Here is a 23,050-nt window from a genome sequence, read left to right as displayed (position 1 = left end):
CGTTCAATCATTTTATTCATTTCATTTTTTATTTTATTATATTGAAGGTTTTCCTTATACTATTCTAATCCTAATGCCTCAAACTGTTTTAAAAAAAAAACAATTTAGTGCAAACAAAAAGTATATTTTATTATCAGTCGTATTAAAAAATGTCAAACAGAATGAATGATGCCCCATATTGGTAATCTGGATAAAATACTATCTAGTATAAAAGGTCTTGAAATTCTGACCCTCAATATCTAAGGGTTTTGATCCTGCGCTCTCCCCACTCCCAAGCTCAGTTAGTCGGGTAAGAGGTTCTCCAAACATGGCTCCAAACCTGGGTGTATAAGCATCTCTGATGGTATGGTGAGATCTTTATCCGATGGTGGTCTGTGTCATTGTCCAGTGTTTGTAGATATTTCTCAGAGCTGGCTGTGTGTCTATGTTGATAGGAGGGGTGCGGGCCCATTGCTTCAGGATCAAGGGGGGCACCAGGGTATCACAAACTGCCTAGAAATCTGTAAATAAAAAAACACCCATCCAGATAACAATACTGACAAACTTCATTTCGGAGGCAAACGTCAAAGTCCTTTGTCAATAGCGAAGTACACATTGAAAAAGAGGGTTAGGGTTAGATTTCTGTTTTCAATTCAAAAAGCATAGAGCAAAACATGGGCTCATCAGTCACTTAAAACCATTGAAACGCTTCCAGGTCACGTTTGTTTCGAGCATACGAACCTTATATCTCCTCTCCTTTGTTTTGTGCTGACTTTCTGTAGGTTATGCCCCTCTCTTCCAACAAATAATGAGTGAGCCGGGAGGAATGCGCTGCGAATGCGCTCTTCTGCTCCATGAGCATGTAATCCGAGGACTGGCTTTAACCTTACTCAGTGCATGGTGAATCCCAGCCCATTTACTGTCTTCAGTAGAGTGCATGTAAGACCTTGCTGGGGTTATTGATGATAGCCAGCGTTTCCAGGTGTTTTAGAAATTCTGCCTGTGCGCACCACGTCCTCCGTACACCTCCATCATTTTGACAGCGGCTGAGGCCTGTGTCACTAGTGTATCAGTGCAATACGTCACCTGCCTTGGGATGACTGCGCATGTGTACTTTTAGCTGAAGATACCACTTAATAAATGACTAATTAAAATATGGACTCGACATCCTTGAAAAAAATATATATGATCAATCTATAAAACGATTTGCACTTTACGTTACTACAACAACATATCAGACATCATTCAGTGTGATATCATAAGATCACTCAAATATGCTTACTGAATAGATAAACTCACACAGACCAGAGCCAGTTGCAACGTGGTGGGGATGAATATCTACTGTCAGTGCTGCTTTGATCAATAGCGATCATTAGGTAGAAAGTCCTGCAAATAAACTCACACACAGGATAGAGAGATGCACCGCTGCCTGCAGAGCCAGCAGGTGCAACTCTGTCTAGCATCCTTCATCTTGTTCCACTTTCCCACTACAGACACACTTAATCACCCCCCCCATCTGCGATAAGCAGGAGAATGACACCAGCACTACACTTAGTAACAGAAGCAGATTTGTAAAGTTAATTTAAGAGTAAATGGAAACTTACTGCAAATGTGATTTGGATAGCATTTCGGAAAAAATGGTTTATTGAGCAGCACAAAGGGGTTTTACAATTGTTTCATTTAAATTATCTTACATAACACGGGTAAATTATGCACATGAGTTTATACACCACACAAAATCCTGCTTCATCACTTCAATACCATGTCACTTCTGCACTCTGGAAATATGTGCCCTTTCTTTCTTGCCCTGTCACGTCTGTTTACAAAGTCACAGTTAAGGACGAAAAGATGACTTATTGCAGTGTGGAATCTTTCAATCTTCCCAAAAGAGTAGACATTCAAGGTTAGTTTTGCAGTCAAGACCCTTCAGATAGGCAATATTGCTTTGGTTCCATCTAGATATGTCAATAAGACCCACAAAGTATTATAAAATAATACATACAACACCAAAGACAGATGGCAACTTGGTTAAATCTATGCAAGTCAGTAAAAATGTGGCCACAGTAAAAGAGGTATCAAGGCTATGCAGGTACAACGAGCCCGGCTGTTCACACTTAAAATAGGCTCTCCATTAAATAGCATAACTGTTCTGCAGTTTTATGCTTACATTAGTGATGTAATTATATTCAACACATTGTACAGAAATGCATGATACAGATAAGTCCCTCACAAATGTGAGCAGGGTTGGGCAGAAACTGATTATATGTCATCTGATTTTTTTTAAATGTACTTGTAATCGGTTATGTTACCAGCAAACAAATATTGTAATCAGATTACAGAAAAAAAACTAGATGATTACTTCTTGGATTACTTTCAAATTCAGAAAGGATGTTTTATGTTTTCTCAATTACATTTAATTCAGCATTGATAAAAGCACAGGTTTAAGTTTGTTCCACCTGAGCGAGTGTGACCACAAGTCAGAGACCACGTGTGTGTTGATCCTTTTTTGTCTACTTCTAATAAGGGGAAAGTAATCCGATTACATTACTGAGTTTGGGTAATCCAAAAGTTACATGACTGATTACAATTTTGGACAGGTAACTAAACTGTAACAGATTACCTTTAGAAAGTAACCTACCCAACCCTGAATGCAAGTTCACTCCAGTCCAGTTCCATTCCAGGGAATGTGGAATCACAAATCCACCGAGATGGAGCCTGGCTTGACCTGTGTGTCTGAGGAGATCTGAACTAAACAGGTGTCAGTGGGTAGCTGTGATAAGCGGTTATCTGAGTGAGCCTGTCCAAAACTACCGTTTGTCGGTGGCTTCTCTTCGACTCTGACGTCTTTTGAGAGGTATTCCCGGCGTGGGTCAGTGTCGATCTCATAGCAGTGTTGATACCCCTCCAACACATCATGGCAGGCATCTCGCGTCTCCACCACCCACTTTTTAATACCTTGCCGGTTGAGGTAGAGCACAAAGAGGAAGACCATGCCCACAAAGCCCAGCACCAGACCCAGGAGGACATAGGAGGTCTGCAGGGAGAGGTTGTCCACCTCGTCTCTGATTCCAACCAGAGGTGGTGAAGTGGCATGGCATCTGACAACTTGGACCCCGAGCGCCCGCAGGGGCCTGTCCTGAAACTCCCAGGGTGAGGCGCAGGTCAGGGCTTCTGCATCCCCCACCTGAGCCCGGGAGCTCTTGAGCCACACGGCAAAGTCTTGGATCTCACATGTGCAGACATAGGGGTTGTGGCTCAGCAGGATGCGGGGGGCTTGCACCAGCCTCTCCAGCTCCCCCAGAGCATCGCTTCCGAACACCCTGAAAGAGTTGCGGGTCAGGTCGAGCAGCTCCAGGCGGCGCAGGCCAAAGAAGGTGCCGTTGTAGACTGATGCTAGGGAGTTGTTACCCAGGAGGAGGTGCTGCAGGCTGGGGAGGTGGGAGAACATCCCTGGGGGTAGGAAGACCAGGCAGTTCCCGGAGAGGTCTAGGCTGAGCAGCCCTCCTAGGCCTCCCCAGCGCAGTGCGGTGGTGAGATCAGTCAGTGAGGTGTAGTTATACAGGGAGCGGCTGAGGTTGAGCTCCTTTAGAGGACTCCCTGGGATGTTGAGGGCTTCAGGGTGGATGAGAGCCAGATGGTTGCAGCTCATGTCCAGGTAGCGCAGGTAAGAAAGGGTAGAGAAGCTGTGGGACGCAACCTCTGTGATCCTGGGAAGACAGATGGTCCAGGTTTACAGTCCCCAAACCGATTATTGGACTTAGAAGTAATGTTTGCGGAATTATTGTCATGCTCAGATAGAGGTATCTAAATATTTCATAAATTGGTGTGATGACATTCAGGAGAACATGGAAAAATAATTTTGTTGTAGTTTAGAATCTTAACTCAAAGCTTCAGAAATTTACAGTCAAGTAAATACAAATGCATATGTCTCAATCGTTGAAAATTTTAATCTCTGCAACGGCAAGAATACAATACCCTTTATTTTATTTATATATATATTTTTTCTGCCGCTTTTTCTCCCCAATTTTGTGATATCCAATTGGTAGTTACAGTCTTGTCCCATCGCTGCAACTCCCGTACGGACTCAGGAGAGGCGAAGGTCGAGAGCCATGCGTCCTCCAAAACACGACACTGCCAAGCCGCACTGCTTCTTGACACACTGCTCACTTAAGCCGGAAACCAGCCGCACCAATGTGTCGGCGGAAACACTGTACAACTGGCGACCAGAGTCAGCTTGCTGACGCCAGACCTGCTACAAGCAGTCACTAGAGCGCGATGGGACAAGGACATCCCAGCCGGGCCAAATCCTCCCCTACCCTGGATGATGCTGGGCCAATTGTGCGCCGCCTCATGGTACTCCCGGTCACGGCCGGCTGTGACACAGCCCGGGATTGAACCCGGGTCTGTAGTGACGCCTCAGAAAACAATTATCTTTGATGAGAATATTTACTCACCCATTGTTGCTCAAAATGATGGTGGTGACATTTTTCAGTTCTTGAAACGTCTCTGATCCAATTCTGAATATATTATTTCCTGTGATGATCACATTCCTTGTGTATCCTGGAATATCTTGTGGTATGGCACGAAGGTCCTTGGAGACGCATTTCACTGTGCGCGTGTCAGCAAAGCATCGGCAGCCTAATGGGCATTCCAAGCACTGGTGGAGCGCACAGAGTAGCGCACCAAAAAGTACAATAATCACCAAATTATGCATAACTCAACAGAAAAGTTATAAACTGATAAATACCAGAATATGCAGAAGGTGATGGTGAGTCATATTACGCCCTATCATGCACATCAAGGCGTAAAAAAACCCCTCAGATTCCGGTATGAGGTGTTAGTTAGCCTTTCTTTAGATGGTGCCGAATGAGAGCCCAATGGTTTGTGTCTGCATTGAGTGAGAGGGATGTTTCATCTGCTGATCAACAGGACCGGCGAATTGTTAGCTTGAGTTTAAATACCGGCGCAGAATCAAGGAGAGAAATAACAGTGAACGTCTTTTAAAGGCACAGGCGCTAATAATATTATACTACACAGAAGTCGACCTCTGTGGTGCCTTTGTGTGATATGATTTAACAGTTTATAAACAATGAACAAGTCGTCTATGCATAATATGTACATATATTTATATTTGTTCCAATAAATAACACAAAACAGAGGGTAGTGCGCATTGCCCGTTACATATAATAATTTGGGCGGTGCATATATTTGTCCTGCTACACACAAGTGTGTTTGTTTTTCACCTTGTGGATCCGGTATTCGAAACCCAACGCTCTAACCTCGAGGCTACGTGCCGCCCTCAATAACAGGCAGTTAAAGACCCCAGCCATCCCAAGTCATAGACTGTTCTCTCTGCTACCATAAGGCAAGCGGTACCGCTGCATCAAGTCTGGAACCAACAGGACCCTGAACAGCTTCTGCCCCCAAGCCATAAGACTGTTTAATAGTTTAGTTAACCAAATAACTACCCAGACTATTTAGCTATCTGCATTGACCCTTTTTGCCTCATCACATATGCTGCTACAACTGTTTATTATCTAGCCTGTTGCCTAGTCACTTTATTCCTAGTTATATGTACATATCTACCTCAATTACCTCGTACCCCTGCACATCGACTCTGTACTGCTACCCCATGTATATATAGAAAGGTTAGCGTTACTGTGTATTTATTATTACCTTTTTTCTTTCTCTCTGCATTGATGGGAAGCATTTCACTGTTAGTCTACACCTGTTGTTTACGAAGCATGACAAATACAATTTGTTTGAACTTTACTAGCCTATATGGTATAGCCTATTGCCCATAATTACTGTAATTCTATCAAATGCTTGGTCATGATTATGTACTACTGTACAGGATATTAACATTCCTGAGCATGTTGCTTCAGAGAACTTACAGTATTGCATGAACAAATACTGTCTGATAAAATACAGTAAACAATTACAAAGTAAAATGATGTTGAGTTGTTATTATACTGGTTAAATGGGGTTCAGTAAGAGACCAGTATGCATTTATGACCATAGACGATATATTTCCGTTCAAATTATTGTCATTTAGCAGACGCTATATCAGTTCTATATTTATGGTTATGACTATCCCAAGCCAAACATTCATTTATACGACATTCCTTTCTGTTATCGAGTAAAAGGTACTTCAAAACAAGCCATAACAGCTGGACATAACTGCCCTCATGAGACACCTTTCTGATGGATGTCGGAGAGTGGGGGTATTAGTACTGCACAAAGAAGTGTCCCATCGGAACATTCCTCTTCTTCATTCACTTTCATGATTACAACTGAGCAGGAAAATCCCTTGTATTCTCTCCCCTCCTCCATCTCCCTCTCCCTTGTGTGGTCAGTGCAGGTTGAGTGTTAGGATGAAGGTGACAAGGGCTCCAGTCAGCATGAGGAAGGGCAGCCAGGTCTTGAGGAATGACACACAGCTAGGGAAGGACAGAGAGAGAGAGAGAAAGCACAGTGAGAGTAGTAATGACAGTCATTAAATCTTCACATTTCAGCCGTTGGTCAAAAACACATACTCTAAGACATTTGTAATCTATACTGCCCTACAAAGGCAAAACGCAGGAACTACACTTTTTTTTTGTCAAAATTTAAGTTAAGACTGAAATCAGGCTTTGTAGTATCTGTTTTATCTTGTGACAAAGTGACCTGGACCAATTATGTTCTGTTTCATAGAAAGTTTGAGTTAGAAGTTTGCAGTAACTACAAAATCCAAGTAAATTCCACCATGTTTTGACTGTAGTTACCCACTCTGCCATACAAAGAGCGGTGAAACTGAGAAAAATGTCTTTAAACTTTTATTTGTGGTCCAGACAAATGTTGTAGGTAGATAAGTGATAATGCACTGATGTATCTTATTCTGACGTAATTTTTTATGCATTCAACCATGACCCCTGATTTGACCTATGACCCCCTAAGTCAAATAAATTACCATTCAAAGTTAAACAGAAAAACAACAAAGAGTGTTGGATAAACACATTTAGATTGTAGAATCTACACAGTCAAATATTTTTTTATTTAGATATAAACATTCAATGTGATGAAACAGTCCTTACTTTATGGCGGGAAAAATGCTTGAGGGTCGCCTTTGCCTTTTGTAGGGCAGTATACAGGGACAGGTAAGGATGTGCAGTCAGTTCAATTTCCCAGAAGCCTGTGTAAATTACACACAGGGCACTGAGGGCAGACCAACTCTCTTATCTCCCAGAGGTTTACCCCACTCCCTTCCCCTCACTCCCTCCCCGTCCTCTACCCTGTCCTTCACCCCTGTCCCCCCGATCCAGCAGTGGGAGCCCCAGCAGAGAGTTGATGTGGTGATGCAGGGGCCACATCTGGCAATGATGAATTACACGCTGCCCCACTGTTGAAGGACGTGGCGCCCTCGGACGATAATGTGCAGGCTGCACAAAGCAGTGACGCCAGCTCCCTATGTGGGTCGGGGGAGAATAATGAGGGGGTTTCTCAACCGCATATGTTTCCCTGTGTCTGGAGCTCCTCTGTCCCTCCTGCAGAGCGTTGTCTGCTGCCAGGTGCATGCTTGCTTGTTCAGACTCGGTGATGCTGTTTTGCAATACAGACCGGTGTTGCATAGTTTGATTCTGCCCATTTCATCAGCATGTCTGATTCTAGTCCTTCCCACACCAGTTAGTCAAATGATCCAGAGGAAACTCTCACACACACAGAGTGATTGGTCAGTCAGAATGATGCTTTGTGAGTGGCAAGTATTGTTGTACAGAAGGTTCTGTGTTCGTGCCTTGGTTAGGACAGGAATGAGCATACTCTGTTACATAAAGTAGAGTACCTCTTCATTGCATGATTGCATGGTATCTCACCTGACATGCCTGCCATGGATAAGAGTCTGCAGGCATAGGTTGACCATGTTCCAGGATGTTCTGTTGTCGTAGCGCATGAGGTTGAGGGCCCGGGCCACATGGGAGTGGCAGTTATCACAGCAGAGGTTGTGCTACAAGAGACAGAGGAAGAAGGCTAGTCAAGTCTAACTCTAGGCATTTTTGTCACTATCGCTCCAATGGGCCTTTACAATCACTGTACAAAACATGTACATATTTACCCTTTGCAATAGGCCTTACCTGAAGATGTTCATTAGAACCTAGGAAAGAAATATAATTCCACTACTAGACCTTCCTGTCTGTCGTCTGTCTTATTATGACACTGTCGATGTTCATACCGGCCTGCATTTGTACTCCTCCGATGCATCGTGCACTGCTTTGTCCCAGGCAGCTGAGCCAGTGCCACACACCTTATCAACATCAAGCTTCCAGTACCTATTAAGAGACAAGCAATGCTGCAGATACCTTACCACATAACCGCAATGCCTGCATGTCAATTTTGAGCACAATACGCCAGGCCTAGCTCCAAGCATTGAACGAACAAAGCCAACTTACTTTGTTGGTCTTCCAAAGGCCATATTATCTTCCTGAAAGGAAAGATGGGAAATGTTGAGGAACTATCACGAAACAGATGGTCCAATAATATTAGGCTTATGCTGTAGGCCTACTGTCATAATGCATGATCTGCATATACTCACAGACACTAAGTACGATCCAGCGAAGTCTCTTATCACGCCTGCAGAAGTACAGATCCCCATGTGACCAATGAAGGGGAGCAACCACCTGAACAAAAGAGGTACAGCACTGTATTGGGGGGTCCTGGGAATAAAGAGTGCGCGTATATTATAAGGCATCTAACGGTATGGGCGTTTTAATTCCAGCCCACATAGTATTTGGAAATTTACTAGCTATAATGCAAGCTAAAACGATGTGATAAACATCAATGGTCATGTAGGCTATCAACATGATCTGTCACGTAAATAGTGTCTCCATTTCAGATGGTGAGAGCAAAAGAAAACAACCGGAAAAGTGGCTACTCACGACAGTATTGGAATAGGTGTCCAAACGATACAATAAGGATAACGGCTGTTTTTCCGGTCTAATTTTTCGAATCCGCCGTGATAATTAATCATTATGTCCGCCTCCTGCGCCATCAGTAATTTGCCACTCTGACGTAGCCTATGGCTACTAAACGCACAGCTCAAAAATGGCGGCCGCGTTCCAGGCCGTCTGCAAAGCAGTCACGCACCAAATATCACAAAGCCAGCCTGGATATGAATTAAATGCCAAATGCAGACGTTTTTAAATCAATATCAAATAATTTCTCGGCAAAAATGAAGTAAATTAGATTTCCTTTAAAATGGGAAAATAGCTTTTTTTTTTATTTTTTTGCAAACACTACTTCTCAAAGGTCCAATGTTAAGAAGCCGAATGTGGTGGTCCTGGGCTGGCATGGTTAAACGTGGTCTGCGGTTGAGGCCTGTTCGACATCCTGCCAAATTTTCTAAAACGACGTTGGAGGTAATTTATGGTAGCGAAATGAAGATTCAATTCCATGGCAACAGCTCTGGTGGATATTCCTTTTGTCTGCATGCCAATTGCACACTCCCTTAAAATGTTGGATATTTGTGGCATTGTGTTGTGACAAAACTGCACATTTTAGAGTGGCCTTTTATTGTCCCCAGCATCTTGTCATACTTGAGTAAAAGGAAATATTCCTTAATATAAAATGACAAGTGAAAGTCACCCAGTACAATACTACTTCAGTAAAAGTCAAAGTATTTGGTTTTAAATATACTTAGGTATTGAAAGTCAATGGAATATCTAAAATGTACTTAAGTATCAAAAGTAAAAGTATAAACCATTTAACATTTCTTATTTTAAGCAAACCAGACAGAACCATGTAATTTTTTTATTGACAGATAGCCAGGGGCACACTTCAACACTCAGACATAATTTACAAATTAAGCATTTGTGTTTAGTGAGGCCGCCAGATCAGAGGCAGTAAGGATGACCAGAGATGCTCACTTTAAGTGAATTGGACCATTTCTGTCAAAATGAAAATACTAGTTTTGGGAATCAGGGAAAATGTTTGGAGTAAAAAGTACATTATTTTTATGAATGTATTGAAGTAAAAATTGGCAAAATAGTAAAGTACAGATAACCCAAACAACTACTTAATTAGTACTTTAAAGTATTTTTACTTAAGTACTTTACACCACTGCGGAATGGGTAGTTGTGGACCTGTGTGTAGCCTATTTCTGCAGCTGGAACAGTGTGCAGGTGGAAAACATTAGTAATACAATCCAAATCATCATTACCTTGGTTAAATACAGGTCGGAAGTGAAACAAACTCAAGACAAGTGGTTCAACAACATTAGACCTCTTTTATTTTTCTCTTGCAGCAAACTTTGTCGAGTGATTTTTCCCAAAGAAAAATAAACATAAAACATTTCTTAAATTATTTTTGAACAAAAGAAATTACACATGGAAGCCTAGTGTTAGAGGACTCCATCCTTAGGTTTTCTTTGAACCCACGTCATCAGTGAGCTGGTGGTTTGCTGGTCGGCTAGAGGACCAAGAGGCTCATTGTCTAAATTTGCCATTTACAATGTTAACTTTAGACAAAATCTCATAAGTAAAACTCCAACTGCAGCAGAAGACTCATGCTGGGTCCAAAGCTACAGGAAGGGAAAAATCCCTATTCCATTCTTTCCCCCAAAATGTTCTGGGGAAAGCTGAAAGTGCTTGTATAGGGATCCTGAACCCCTAAAGCCACCAAATGGATTGCGTCTACGAAATTGTCTCTATGCCATGCATGAGTGATATTAGGACTGGTGGTATTGCCCTAGGATAGTGAAATTACCCTTCTCTCTTCATCACTTTCCCTCTGTCTGTTCAGAGCATCACTTTCCCATAATTCCCTGGTTTTCCAGAAATACTGGTTGGAAGATTCATGATTTCATGCTTATTCCATCCGGATCCTGGTCATCTGCCAACTGGGATATCTCGTAAAAACTGGGAATTTTGTGGAAATTACCAGAATTTTGCAACCTTAGTACAACAAAGTTCGACAGATTCTGACCAATCAGCACCTGACTATCAATTAAATCAAACCCCTTAAACTAAACCCCACAACCCTTCCGGCTCTACATCATTATCAACAAATGACAGAGGAGCAAATGTCTAAGTGTTGGAGAAAATGTGAGGAGCTACTGCTTCAGTCTGACAGCTTTGTCTTAACCTACATAATAAAAGTAAAAGGGAAACATTTTGCATACCTGTCAATAAAATAGGCATATAAAGCCACAAGAAGAACTTCTCAACAGACAAAGCAAATGCAACATGGATCCTTGGCCATTATTTACTCTTAAAACTTTGAACAAATGAAGATAAACTTTTTTTTTTTGCCAGACCGAGTTTAAAAGAAACAAGGTGCACAATCCTAACAACACATTTAAGTTGAGTTGGAGAAACACTTCTAGACTTGTTAACACTTAAAGTCAAGACTTCTTCTGCTCTGTTCCTGTTGACCAATATTCCAACAACTTTAAAAAAAGGACTGTAAATCAAAAACTTTAGGTCGAGACATTCAGAGCTGGAGAGGGGCTGAGAGTGACCTCTTATACTCCAATTGAAAAGCCCACTAGAGGTGAAACAAAGCAACTTCCTGTGGCCTCAAGTCTCATCCTCCAATGAGGACACTGACTATTGGGGGCTCGCTTTGACCTCTAACCTCTGAGCCGTCTGCAGGCTACACTACCAGAGGCCTGGGGCTTCTGCTTGTAGTGTTTCCCTCCAACGCACTTCCTCTTGGGAAGGGTTTAGAAGTGGTTGATTCTTAGCTCATAGTGAGAGATTAAGGAGTGATGGAGTACTCTCTTCTTTACCGTATAGGCCCAATACCTCCAGCCTTGGAGCAACGGAGGGAGCGGCCAAGGTGATGTTGTTGGTGTTCTTAAAAGGGGTGAAAGGTCGTTGTCGTCACCCCCGTGGAATCCCCTCGCCAAACTGGTTTCCTCCAATCCTGCCTCGGGATGTGGAGGAGGAGGGCAGTGCATAGTGCAGAGCTGTGACATGACATTCACTCGATGTTGCATTCGTTTTAGAGGGGCGAATGAAACATTGACAAACGGAATATCTATGGTGCTTTTTCCCCCTCCTCACAGACACACACACAGACGTACACACACACACACACAGACAGCCTCAGGGATTGGGAGGGGGTAGGGGAGGAGTGCCTTGCATCCTGCTGCCTCCATACTGTATGTGGTGTTGAACCTGCTAGTCTAGCTGGGCCGGCACTGCACCTGGCCATCTGAGCTGTCCTCATCGTCTGAGCCCTCTGGCCCGCGGCCACTGAGGCCCGTGATGCGGTAGCCCATGTTGAGCAGCATGACCTCCAGGGGGTCGGCATTCATACGCCGCTGGTTGGCTGCAGCGGCACCCTCCATGTCCTCCACCACGCGACCGTTCCCACTCTCACTCTCCGTCTGGATGACAGAGGGGAAAAGGATAGGGAGAAAGAAAGGTTAAAAAAAGGGTTAACTTCTGGTGTTTTGTAAAGTCAGACTTTTTATTATTATTATTATTTTTTTTACATCTGACTATTACAAAGGAGGCCATAGGAAAGGATAGGTCATAGTGCAGCCTCAATTGTGACAATCCAATAATCAGATGTACAATTGTTTATTTATTGTGTAATCCTTGATAGTTTTTAATGCATGTATTGGCAGTAAACATGTTTTAATCATCAATCAAACATTCAATCAAAGAATCAATCATGTCGGTGATTGAATGGATTGCTTTTTAAAATGCATCAACTCTATGTATAGTGTCCTTGGTGCTGAGGTGTGTTTTTACATCCTGTTTCTTGCTGTATCTAGCCTACTATTCCACACAAAATAAGTTTGCTCGTGGGGAAAATGAAGACATTTGAATAATGTTGTTAATGACCTCTGGCCTGGGGTTCCAGAGCCGCACCACAGGGTCGATGCCGCTGGTAGCCAGGAAGCAGTAACTGGGGTGAGGCTGCAGGCAGTTGACTATGGACTCGTCCCCCTGGAGGATCCGCACCAGGTTAGCAGTCTCCTTCTCCCAGATGAAAAAGGAGCCGTCGTCGGAGCCGCTCACAATGTACTGGCCTTTACTGTGGGTGGGGGATTATATATACACTGAACAAAAATATAAAACGCAACAATTTCAAAAGATTTTACTGAGTTACAGTTCACATAAGGAAAATCAGTCAATTGAAATAAATGAATTAGGCCCTAATCTATAGATTTCAAATGACTGGGAATACATATGTTGGTCACAATTTTATTTTATTTTTTTAAGTAGGGGTGTGGATCAGAAAACCAGTCCGTATCTGGTGTGACCGGATGCCTCATGCAGCGCGACATCTCCTTCATGTGGAGTTGATCAGGCTGTTGATTGTGGCCTGTGGAATATTGTCCCACTCCTCTTCAATGGCTTTGAGAAGTTGCTGAACACTGTTGTACACGTCGATCCAGAGCATCCCAAACATGCTCAATGGGTGACATGTCTGGTGAGTATGCAGGCCATGGAAGAACTGGGACATTTTCAGTAATTGTGTACAGATCCTTGCGACGTGTGGCCGTGCGTTATCATGCTGAAACATGAGGTGATGGCGGCGGATGAATGGCACGACAATGAGCCTCAAGATCTCATCAAGATCTGTGCATTCAAATTGCCATAGATAAAATGCAACTGTATTCGTTATCCGTTGCTTAAGCCTGCCCATACCATGACCCTGTCGCCCCTATGAGGAACTTTGTTAACAACGTTGACATCAGCAAACCGCTTGCCCACATGACACCATACACATGGTCTGCAGTTGTGAGGCCAGTTGGACGTACTGCCAAATTATAAAAAATGGAGGTGGCTTATGGTAGAGAAATTAACATTTAAATACTCTGGCAACAGCTCTGGTGGACATTCCTGGAGTCAGCATGCCAATTGCACGCTCCCTCAACTTTTGACATCTGTGGCATTGTGTTGGTTGACAAAACTTCACATTTTAGAGTGGTCTTTTGTTGCCCCCAGCACAAGGTGCACTTGTGTAATGATCATGCGGTTTAATCAGCTTCTTGATATGCCACACCGGTCAGATGGATGGACTTTCTTGGCAAAGGAGAAATGCTCACTCAGGGATGTAAATACATTTGTGCAATTTTTGGTTGTTGAGAAATACGCTTTTTGTGCGTATGAAACATTTCTGGGATCTTTCATTTCAGCTCATGAAACATATGACCAACACTCCACATGTTGCGTTTATATTTTTGTGAGACAGAGAGAATGAGAGTGAGAGAAGCAACTATTAGACCTTGTTTGATACTGCACACAGGTGGCAGAGACATTTCCGTAACATTTCATTTGAAGGGTACTTAAATAAGGACGTCATAACGCATTCATAATCAAAACATAAGCAGTACATGAGCATTCTTTCATTCTTATGTCAACTACCCCAATTTGACACCTTATGAACTGTTCATGCCTTATGAAGTTCTTCAGGAGGCACCAACGTTTCTATAGAACATCGTGTTTTTTCTCCAAACATCTAAAAAAAAAAAAGTTTGGGGTCACTTTCGAAATGTCCTTATTTTCCACAAAAACACATGAAATGAGTTCCAAAATGAATAGGAAATATAGTCAAGACGGTGACAAGGTTATAAACAATGATTTTTAAATGAAATAATAATTGTGTCCTTCATATTGAGCTTTCGTCAAAGATTCCATTTGCAGTAGTTACAGCCTTGCAGACCTTTGGCATTCTAGTTGTCAATTTGTTGAGGTAATCTGAAGAGATTTCACCCCATGCTTCCTGAAGCACCTCCCACAAGTTAGATTGGCTTGATGGGCACTTCTTACATACCATACGGTCAAGCTGCTCCCACAACAGCCAAATAGGGTTGAGATCCGGTGACTGTGCAGGCCACTCCATTATAGACAGAATACCAGCTGACTGCTTCTTACCTAAATCGTTCTTGCATAGTTTGGAGCTGCGGTTTGGGTCATAGTCCTGTTGTCATAGTCCAGCATCTTTTCATTTTTCTGCGTCTCATGAATATTCTTCTTTGTAATCCGAACACCTCAAACTTAGATTCTTCTGTCCAATCTTCCTCTGTCCAGTGTCTGTTCTTTTGCCCATCTGGCCAATAAATATTTTTATGGGCCAGTCTGAGATATGGATTTTTCTTTGCGACTCCGCCTAGAAGGCCAGCATCCCGGAGTCACCTCTTCACTGTTGACGTTAAGACTGGTGTTTTGCGGGTACTATTTAATGAAGCTGCCAGTTGAGGACTTGTGAGGCGTCTATTTTTCAAACTAGGCACTAATGTACTTGTCCTCTTGCCCAGTTATGCACCGGGGCCTCCCACTCCTCTTTCTATTCTAGTTAGAGCCAGTTTCAGAAGAAAGTTATTGTTTCTGGCCATTTTGAGCATGTAATCAAACCCACAAATGCTGATTCTCCAGATACTCAACAAGTCTAAAGAAGGCCAGTTTTATTCCTTCTTTAATCAGCACAACTTTTTTCAGCTGTGCTAACAATTGCAAACGGGGTTTCTAATGATCAATTAGCCTTTTAAAATGATAAACTTCGATTAGCTAACACAAAGTGCCATTGGAAAACAGGAGTGATGGTTGCTGATAATGGGCCTCTGTACGCCTATGTAGATATTACATTAAAAATCAGCCATTTCCAGCTACAATAGTCATTTTCAACATTAATGTCTACACTGTATTTCTGATCAATTTTATGTTATTTTAAATGGACAAAAAAAAGTGCCTTTCTTTCAAAAACAAGGACATTTCTAAGTGACCCCAAACTTTTGAACAGTGGTGTATATACAGTGCATTCGAAAGTATTCAGACCCCTTTCCTTTTCCCACATTTTGTTACGTTACAGCCTTATTCTAAAATGGATTAAATAAATAATCCTCAATCTACACACAATACCCCATAAAGACAAAGCGAAATACCTTATTTACATAAGTATTCAGACCCTTTGCTATGAGACTCGAAATTGAGCTTAGGTGCATCCTGTTTCCATTGATCATCATTTAGATGCTTCTACAACATGGAGTACACCTGTGGTACATTCAATTGATTGAACATGATTTGGAAAGGCACACACGTCTATATAAGGTCCCACAGTTGACAGTGCATGTCAGAGCAAAAACCAAGCCATGAAGTCAAAGGAATTGTCCGTAGAGATCCGAGAAAGGATTGTGTCGAGGCACAGATCTGGGGAAGGGTACCAAAAAATGTCTGCAGCATTGAAGGTCCAAGAACACAGTGCCCTCTATCATTCTTAAATTGAAGAAGTTTGGAACCACCAAGACTCTTCCTAGAGCTGGCCGCCCGGCCAAACTGAGCAATCGGGGGAGAAGGGTGACCAAGAACCCGATGGTCACTCTGACAGAGCTCCAGAGTTCCTCTGTGGAGATGGGAGAACTTTCCAGAAGGACAACCATCTCTGCAGCACTCCACCAATCAGGCCTTTATGGTAGAGTGGCCAGATGGACGCCACTCTTCAGTAAAAGGCACATGACAGCCCGCTTGCCAAAAGGCATCTAAAGCCCTTAGACCATGAGAAACAAGAACATTTCCAAAAACCTGTTTTTGCTTTGTCATTATGGGGTATTGTGTGTAGATTGCTGAAAAAACAAACAATTTAATTCATTTTAGAATAAGGCTGTAACGTAACAAAATGTGAAAAAGTAAAGGCGTCTGAATACTTTCCCGAACGCACTGTACTTTCCCAAAAATGGAACGGGGAAACATAACCAACGTTTCAGAATGCATTGTCTTCTTCAGGGATGACTATACGTTTAGTCAGCACCTCGACAAAAAATAAATGTGTAATAAAAGAATGTCAGCTCATTCTTTTTACTTTCCCTTTACAGGTCAACAACTAATATTAAAAGTGTTTTTAGAATGTATAAGATATCCGTGTCTAAAATGCTCCACTGACCTGCCAAAGAAGTTGGCCTCCTTGATGTCTGTGGTAGTGTTGCAATGACCACAGTAGCGGTGTTTGTAGTCGTAGCTGCGCTCTCTCAAGACGACCTCGTCTTCCGGGATAGACTCCTTCCTGTTGAACGTGTGGAAGCGGATTGAGCTGTTGCCCTTTTTGTCCTCAGCTACAAACAGACATGACATGGAAATAAACGTTAAAAAAACAATTATTAAACAATGAATGATATCAAATCCATACACGAATTAACACGGTATTCATTTGCATAATCGCCCTTGTGGAATATATAAGGTATTTTGAATTGAATCAACATGTAAAAAAAACACATTGTAAGTCAACGTGGAAAGGTGACGGAAAAGTCAGCCAAAAACCACACTTTATTTTTTGGGGGGGAAACAGACAGATTACCCAACATCACCATTAAACCCTTCTCACCAGAGTCCATCTTGGAAAAGAGGGCAGCCTTGATATCCTTATCCAGGGCGTCGCAGGCGCTGCTGTGGGCTTGCTCGGGGAACTTGCCCTTGAAGTCATCCAGGCACTCCAGAGCCTCGGCCACGTACTTCAGCTCAAAGAGGCAGCGCGCCAGCCGGAAGTGGGCCTTCAGGTGCCCAGGGTTGAGGGACAGGGCCTTCAGACAATCCCTCAGCGCATCATAGTGGTCACCGTCCCTGGGGGAGAGAGAGAACACATCACACACACAACCGTATATACCACACAGTCACACACATGTGTACCAGCATAGTGGTAAACTGTTTTAAACGCGATGAAACAAGGACGTTATACCTGAACTTCAATGTTTTATTTTTAGCTGCAAAACATTTAGCTACAGTATGCCCTACTGAACATGAACATTTTCTGTAATAGGAGAAACACAGAAGGAGAGTAAATGAGGCTAGGGGTTAACTAGCTGCCTACCACTTGCGCTTCATGTAGGCGGCGGCGCGGTTCCCGTACAGCATGGCGTTGTGGCTGGCCTCGTGGATGCCCAGACTGTAGAACTGGATGGCCTGAGTCCACTGCTGCCGCGCAAACGCATCGTTGGCCTGCTGCTTTATCCGCTCCAAGTGAGGCGGCAGCTCACCAGAACTAGGGAAGAAAGATGAGAGGACGACACGATGAGAGAGTGATGAGAGAGAAACTAGGGATGTCACTCCCCATAGCGTAGTGTTTCTAGAAATACACTAGGGCTAGGCTGTTGCCAAATGTAATATGTGGGTGAAAATAAACGATTAAAATCAAACATGAGAAAAAAAAGTTACCCAGAAAAGACTTTGCTTTCTGCGAATCGAAGTCGGCTGGCTGGCAAGTGAATTCCATTTGACACACCGTTGGTTGTCTTTCCATTCTGAACATCTGTTGGGATATCACCCCATACAGTTCTGGGCATTACAAAGTTGTACTGCAGCACAGTAAAGAACGTTTGCCGAAAAGTGGATGTAACTGCACTGTCAGGAACATTTTTAAAAAAAAATCATCACTTGGGTTATTGTCAAGTGATTGATAATGACCTTGGTGGATGATGTCACCCTCTGAGAGAGTAATTTGTCACGTAGACAATGTACGTTGATGTACATTGCTGCTGCAATATTTAATGCCCAGATCTGTATATAAACTATGGGCGGACTTTTAGCAAGCAACTACACTCCTCCATATAACTCATTGGTCATAAATAATACATACTGTAAATGTCATTTTAATGACAAAATACTGTAGTAAGCTTTGGGACAATTTCCATAATCATAATACCTGTTGATTGACACTTTTTGGGAAGCAGATAGGTGTACGGCTTCTGTTTGAACGTCAAGTCAAATAGATACACCTGCAGACAAGAGAAAACACATTCCTGGCAAAGTTACCATTTTGAACCAACCACAGGTAATCATCAACTTTAATGATTTGGTTTGAGAGTTAAAGCAGTATGCTTGTTGGAATTCAAACCTGACAATCTGAGAAAGAGATGGATTTTTTTTTGTTGCCTAGTGGGCTGACCTGGAGGTTTGACCTAAAATAAGAGTTTAACTTCTAAAGCCGCCTTTACCTGTTCCCCTCCCATGTTTACTAGCAGCTCGGTGCCGTCGGGGCTGAAGGTGACATAGGTGGCCACTAGGACCCTCAGGCGGTTATTGTAGTCAGGGAGCTTCACTGGCAGGTGCCCTGAGGCAACGGAAACAAGGAGAAGAAGTTGGGTGAGAGGCATACAGAATCACCTTACCTGTCCCACTAGTTTAGTTACATATATTGTAAATGACTGCGTTATAACACACATATTGTCCATGTGTGTTTTTACTGTTGATAATACATTGTAGATACTGTATGGGCTTCATAGAAGATGTTCACAGATGTTTCTTATTAATACATTTTGTGCAATAAGCCAAACCATACAATCACACACCTGCGACATAATACTGCCCCGCTCCGTCTGGGATGGGCTTCTGCCTGTCGCAGAATGTGTGCACTCCTGCCGATGTGCTCTGACTCGCAGACTTCCTGTGAATGGGAGTGGAGGAGAGAAACATAAATGATTACCAAAAACACTCAAAGCTGAGAAAATAACATTGGCATGACTTATGATAGCTCAGAGTAGTAGGGAGACATATTGGACGTTCTATCCAGCAGTCGTGCATATTCCTTATGTGATACAAAATTTAAAACTATTCAATTAAAACACTGAAATTTGACAGTCAAGCAGTGAGAGCGAAATCCTAACTTCAGATGTCTTGGACTTTCAGGTAAATTATGTATTGATGCCAATGGAAACATGAGCCACAAGCGTCGATCTCAAGTTAGGATTCGAGCCCGACTACTACACACCTGTGGTTGTGGATCATGCGCATGTCGTAGAGGCGTACAAAGGGCCCGTTGGCCCCCACTGCTAGGTAGTTATTATTTTGCGGGTTGACAGCCAAACACTTGGCCTCCACCAGCTGACCACAGTATTCCGTAAGGTCGATGAGCACTTCTGAACGTTTACTGCTCTCCCTCAGGTCATATTGCCTAAAATAGTAGAAGAAAGCACATCATGAGAACATCAATCATCTCCAGAGAGTCAGAACGTAGCTCTTTAAAATATTGTTTTGAATTCTAATCAAATACTAGACTTTTTGGCAAGGTTTAATTGCAAGGTTGAATTAAAACTGCAGTTTGTGTCCATAGCCAGCTTGCTCAAAAATAAACAACTAACTACTATACTCTGTACGTGGGAGCCATATTTTGAGGTTGTAGACGACTGGTTGTGTTAGTCAAAAAACAAAAACACAAGCCACTATTGAAACATTGGCCCTTTGAGTCATAAGCAGCGGCGGCAGTCAGGCAGTGACGTACTATAGCGAGAGTAGGATACTAACTTCCTGGGTCTGAGCTGAGCTGAGCTATGGGAACCATCGCCTGAAGCCAACCATGCATCTGCAGTAGTCCACAATGCCCACTGCACACCTGAGCTTCGAAGGGTAGTTAAAGGGTATTCTCTAGAGATACAATAACCTCCAGGGTGTGTGATGAAAGTGCTGCTGGAGGCATGTGGCCACAGAGACCCAGGGAAGAAGTCCCTGGGAGAGCCAAGGAACTGATAGGGAATACATCTTGAGGTAAGAAAGGGGCTCATGGCATAACACTTCCATTCCAACCTTACTGTTTCACGTCATCTTTTCACCTTCGATATTCTACTACAAGCCAGTAGAAATAACATGATGCATCTGACAATGTATCTGACGCAGTGTCACCTTAACCAATGAACATCTTGGGATGCGACAAGGATGCTCCAATGGTTAGCTAGCTACTGGGGCTCTGACCTGATGATGCCGTCCTCCGCAGCACTCCAGAAGATGTTAGGCCACATGGGGGCTGTAGCGATGCGCTTGACGCGGTTGGTGTGGTCGGAGAACATGTGGATGGTCTCCTTGACAGACACGTCATGCACGTGAACCTTGGTGTCCGCTGCACCCGTCACAAGGATACGGTCACCTGAGTGAGGGAGAAACTGCAAGGGGGGGGGGACGGGAAAAACAAGAGGATAAAATAAGAAACTATAAGAAAGAAGCTTCATTTCTCCACACATAGACTTTCCCATCAAGCAGTTTCTGTTTTTACCTTCACAGAGAAGATGTTTGCTGCATGCCCTGTGTGCATAGTGGTGAGCTTCTTGTGTTTGAAGGGGTCCCAGATGATGCAATGTTGGTCATCTGAGCCCGATGCCAGCAGACTGAATAGAACAAGAATAAATATTACAGATAGGCCAACATAAAATGTAGAAGTGGTAAATACGGTCATTAAATAAAACCCTGCTTTCAGCTCAGGACTTACTCTCCCCGTTCATTCCATTCCAGGCAGTTCACACACCCAGTATGGCCCTGTTGACACAACAGATACGGGCTGTCAGATTGGCAAAGACGTTAATGCTGTATGTGCGCAGAAACAAACACACACACACACACACACACACACACACACACACAAATCACCTGCAACTCTGCCTCCAGTCCAAGTCTATTGATGAAGGGGTCTGTGACATGATACTGCCTTTGGAAGCCCAATGCTCTCTTGTCCTACAGACATTAAGGCAAAACATCACCAGTCTCTCTCCAAAATCTCCTGTCTCACTCTGTCCAACATAAATAAAGCATTTTTGGTGAATACTAGTGTTCATTGTTGAATAGATTGCAATGCAGATTGCATTTCAGGGTTGTTAGCAAGGGCAGTTTGTTTGGGTAAAAGAGTACAGTATTTCATAAAAACACAGTCTTAAAACGTTGGACCCACCCTGATCTGCCTGTGCAAGATGTCTCTGGTGATGTTCACAGCAGACATGGCCTCACAGCAAGTCATAGAGCACGGACTAGAGGTGCAGGGTCCGAGGGTCAAAGGTCAGATGGCATCTGCAGTCTCTAGGAATGGGCTGCAATTTGAGAAATAGAATAGAACTGACATCACACAAAGAACAAGCTTACTTAGATAGGATTAATATGTAAACAGAGATGTTTGTTTCTCTACTAGGTACATCAGTCAATGGACACTGGAGTAATGTACACCTAAATTGAAGAGGGGTTCCCAAGTGTTTGAGGTTTAAATACTGAAACATAACTGTTAGCTAACTAAAACAACAACCGGTTATATCTCTGCTAGCCAAGTGGTGGTCTTCAGATAACCATGTACACACAATTCCTTCCTAATACTAGCCATTGCGACTGGTGATGTTTACATTAGCCAAATAACGTTAACCGTAGCTAGCTGGATTAGCTGCTGGGATGCTAGCTAACAATAATAACAAGCCGTATACGTAGTGACAGCAGGCTGGGTTGGCCTCCCAAAAAGACAGACATACAGCTCCGTCACCGCAGATATTTCTGACATTCCCTAAAAAAAGCGTTGTACCTGTGTCGTCTGGCATTCAACTCGAAATCGTTCCCAATCTTTGCCCAAGTTTCCAGATAACGACAGCGCCTGCTCAGCTACAGTAGCTAGCTAGCTGAGCTAACGTGAGATGATTTATTCAAAAAACAGGGAATTCTCAATGCTCTAGTTCTCTATCTAGCACTTTAGCTACTCCTTACCAATGAAAGTCAAATTGTAACAAGAGCGCTTCATATGAAATATTTTTGGTAAAAATGTACAAGTGTTGACTGTCACTGCTTACTTACATGGGTTTATCAACTGACTGAACCCTCCCACTACCCTTACGTGAACTAGCTGACGTGAACTAGCCTTTGGATATTAATTTTAGGAAGAGAATTATGAGTACACCGCTCTGTGAATTGCACCGCTGTTTTTCTTCCGTTGCGCGACTGTACTGTTGAGTGACAGGTCAATTAGACAAATGAAAAAGTTGCAAAGTTCCTTAGAATGTTTTTTATTTTTTTCCAGTGGTGTAAAGTATTTAAGCAAAACATACTATAAAGTACTACTTAAGTATTTTGGGGGGATATCTGTACTTTACTATTTTTATTTTTGACAACTTTTACTTCACTACATTTCTAAAGAAAATTATATAATTTTTACTCCATACATTTACGTTACATTTTAAATGCTTAGCAGGACTGAAAAACATCCTTGATTATCCCGACTGCCTCGAATCTGGTGGACTTGCTAAACACAAATGCTTAATTTGTAAATTATGTCTAAGTGTTTGAGTGCCCCTGTCTATCCATAAATTAAAGAAATCATGAACATTGTACATCTGTTTTTTATTAATATAAGGATTTTGACA

The 23,050-nt window shown here is 42.7% G+C and overlaps 3 protein-coding genes across 4 annotated transcripts; all 3 read right to left on the bottom strand.

Annotated features, from left to right (window-relative positions):
• Nucleotides 1-2,671: 2,671 nt before the first annotated feature.
• Nucleotides 2,672-4,693, bottom strand: LOC139405945 (trophoblast glycoprotein-like). The gene is made up of 2 exons (XM_071148402.1): nucleotides 4,434-4,693; nucleotides 2,672-3,686 (listed from the first exon to the last, which is right to left on the bottom strand). The coding sequence occupies exons 1-2, from the start codon at nucleotides 4,691-4,693 to the stop codon at nucleotides 2,672-2,674; spliced, it is 1,275 nt and encodes a 424-aa protein (XP_071004503.1).
• Nucleotides 4,694-5,084: 391 nt separating this feature from the next.
• On the bottom strand, nucleotides 5,085-9,097 carry LOC139405947 (transmembrane protein 222-like). Its single transcript, XM_071148403.1, has 6 exons — nucleotides 8,889-9,097; nucleotides 8,546-8,630; nucleotides 8,403-8,434; nucleotides 8,186-8,282; nucleotides 7,830-7,960; nucleotides 5,085-6,419 (listed from the first exon to the last, which is right to left on the bottom strand). The coding sequence occupies exons 1-6, from the start codon at nucleotides 8,999-9,001 to the stop codon at nucleotides 6,332-6,334; spliced, it is 546 nt and encodes a 181-aa protein (XP_071004504.1). The 5' UTR covers nucleotides 9,002-9,097; the 3' UTR covers nucleotides 5,085-6,331.
• Nucleotides 9,098-10,214: 1,117 nt separating this feature from the next.
• On the bottom strand, nucleotides 10,215-22,531 carry LOC139394431 (WD and tetratricopeptide repeats protein 1-like). Of its 2 annotated transcripts, none has more exons than XM_071142505.1 (16): nucleotides 22,219-22,531; nucleotides 21,607-21,742; nucleotides 21,309-21,392; nucleotides 21,151-21,197; nucleotides 20,938-21,049; nucleotides 20,640-20,827; nucleotides 19,663-19,845; nucleotides 19,244-19,338; nucleotides 18,890-19,005; nucleotides 18,598-18,670; nucleotides 18,111-18,204; nucleotides 17,767-17,937; nucleotides 17,284-17,519; nucleotides 16,846-17,014; nucleotides 12,804-12,996; nucleotides 10,215-12,340 (listed from the first exon to the last, which is right to left on the bottom strand). In XM_071142505.1, the coding sequence occupies exons 2-16, from the start codon at nucleotides 21,670-21,672 to the stop codon at nucleotides 12,137-12,139; spliced, it is 2,031 nt and encodes a 676-aa protein (XP_070998606.1). In that variant the 5' UTR covers nucleotides 21,673-21,742; nucleotides 22,219-22,531; the 3' UTR covers nucleotides 10,215-12,136. The 2 variants fall into 2 exon arrangements, with proteins under 2 accessions (XP_070998606.1, XP_070998601.1); XM_071142500.1 differs by having other exon boundaries at nucleotides 22,485-22,526.
• Nucleotides 22,532-23,050: the final 519 nt, after the last annotated feature.

This window comes from Oncorhynchus clarkii, chromosome 3, assembly GCF_045791955.1.
Source record: "Oncorhynchus clarkii lewisi isolate Uvic-CL-2024 chromosome 3, UVic_Ocla_1.0, whole genome shotgun sequence".
Taxonomy (NCBI): domain Eukaryota; kingdom Metazoa; phylum Chordata; class Actinopteri; order Salmoniformes; family Salmonidae; genus Oncorhynchus; species Oncorhynchus clarkii.
Note: the sequence above shows the minus strand (reverse complement) of the source record. Positions and strands in the feature narration are given on the sequence as shown.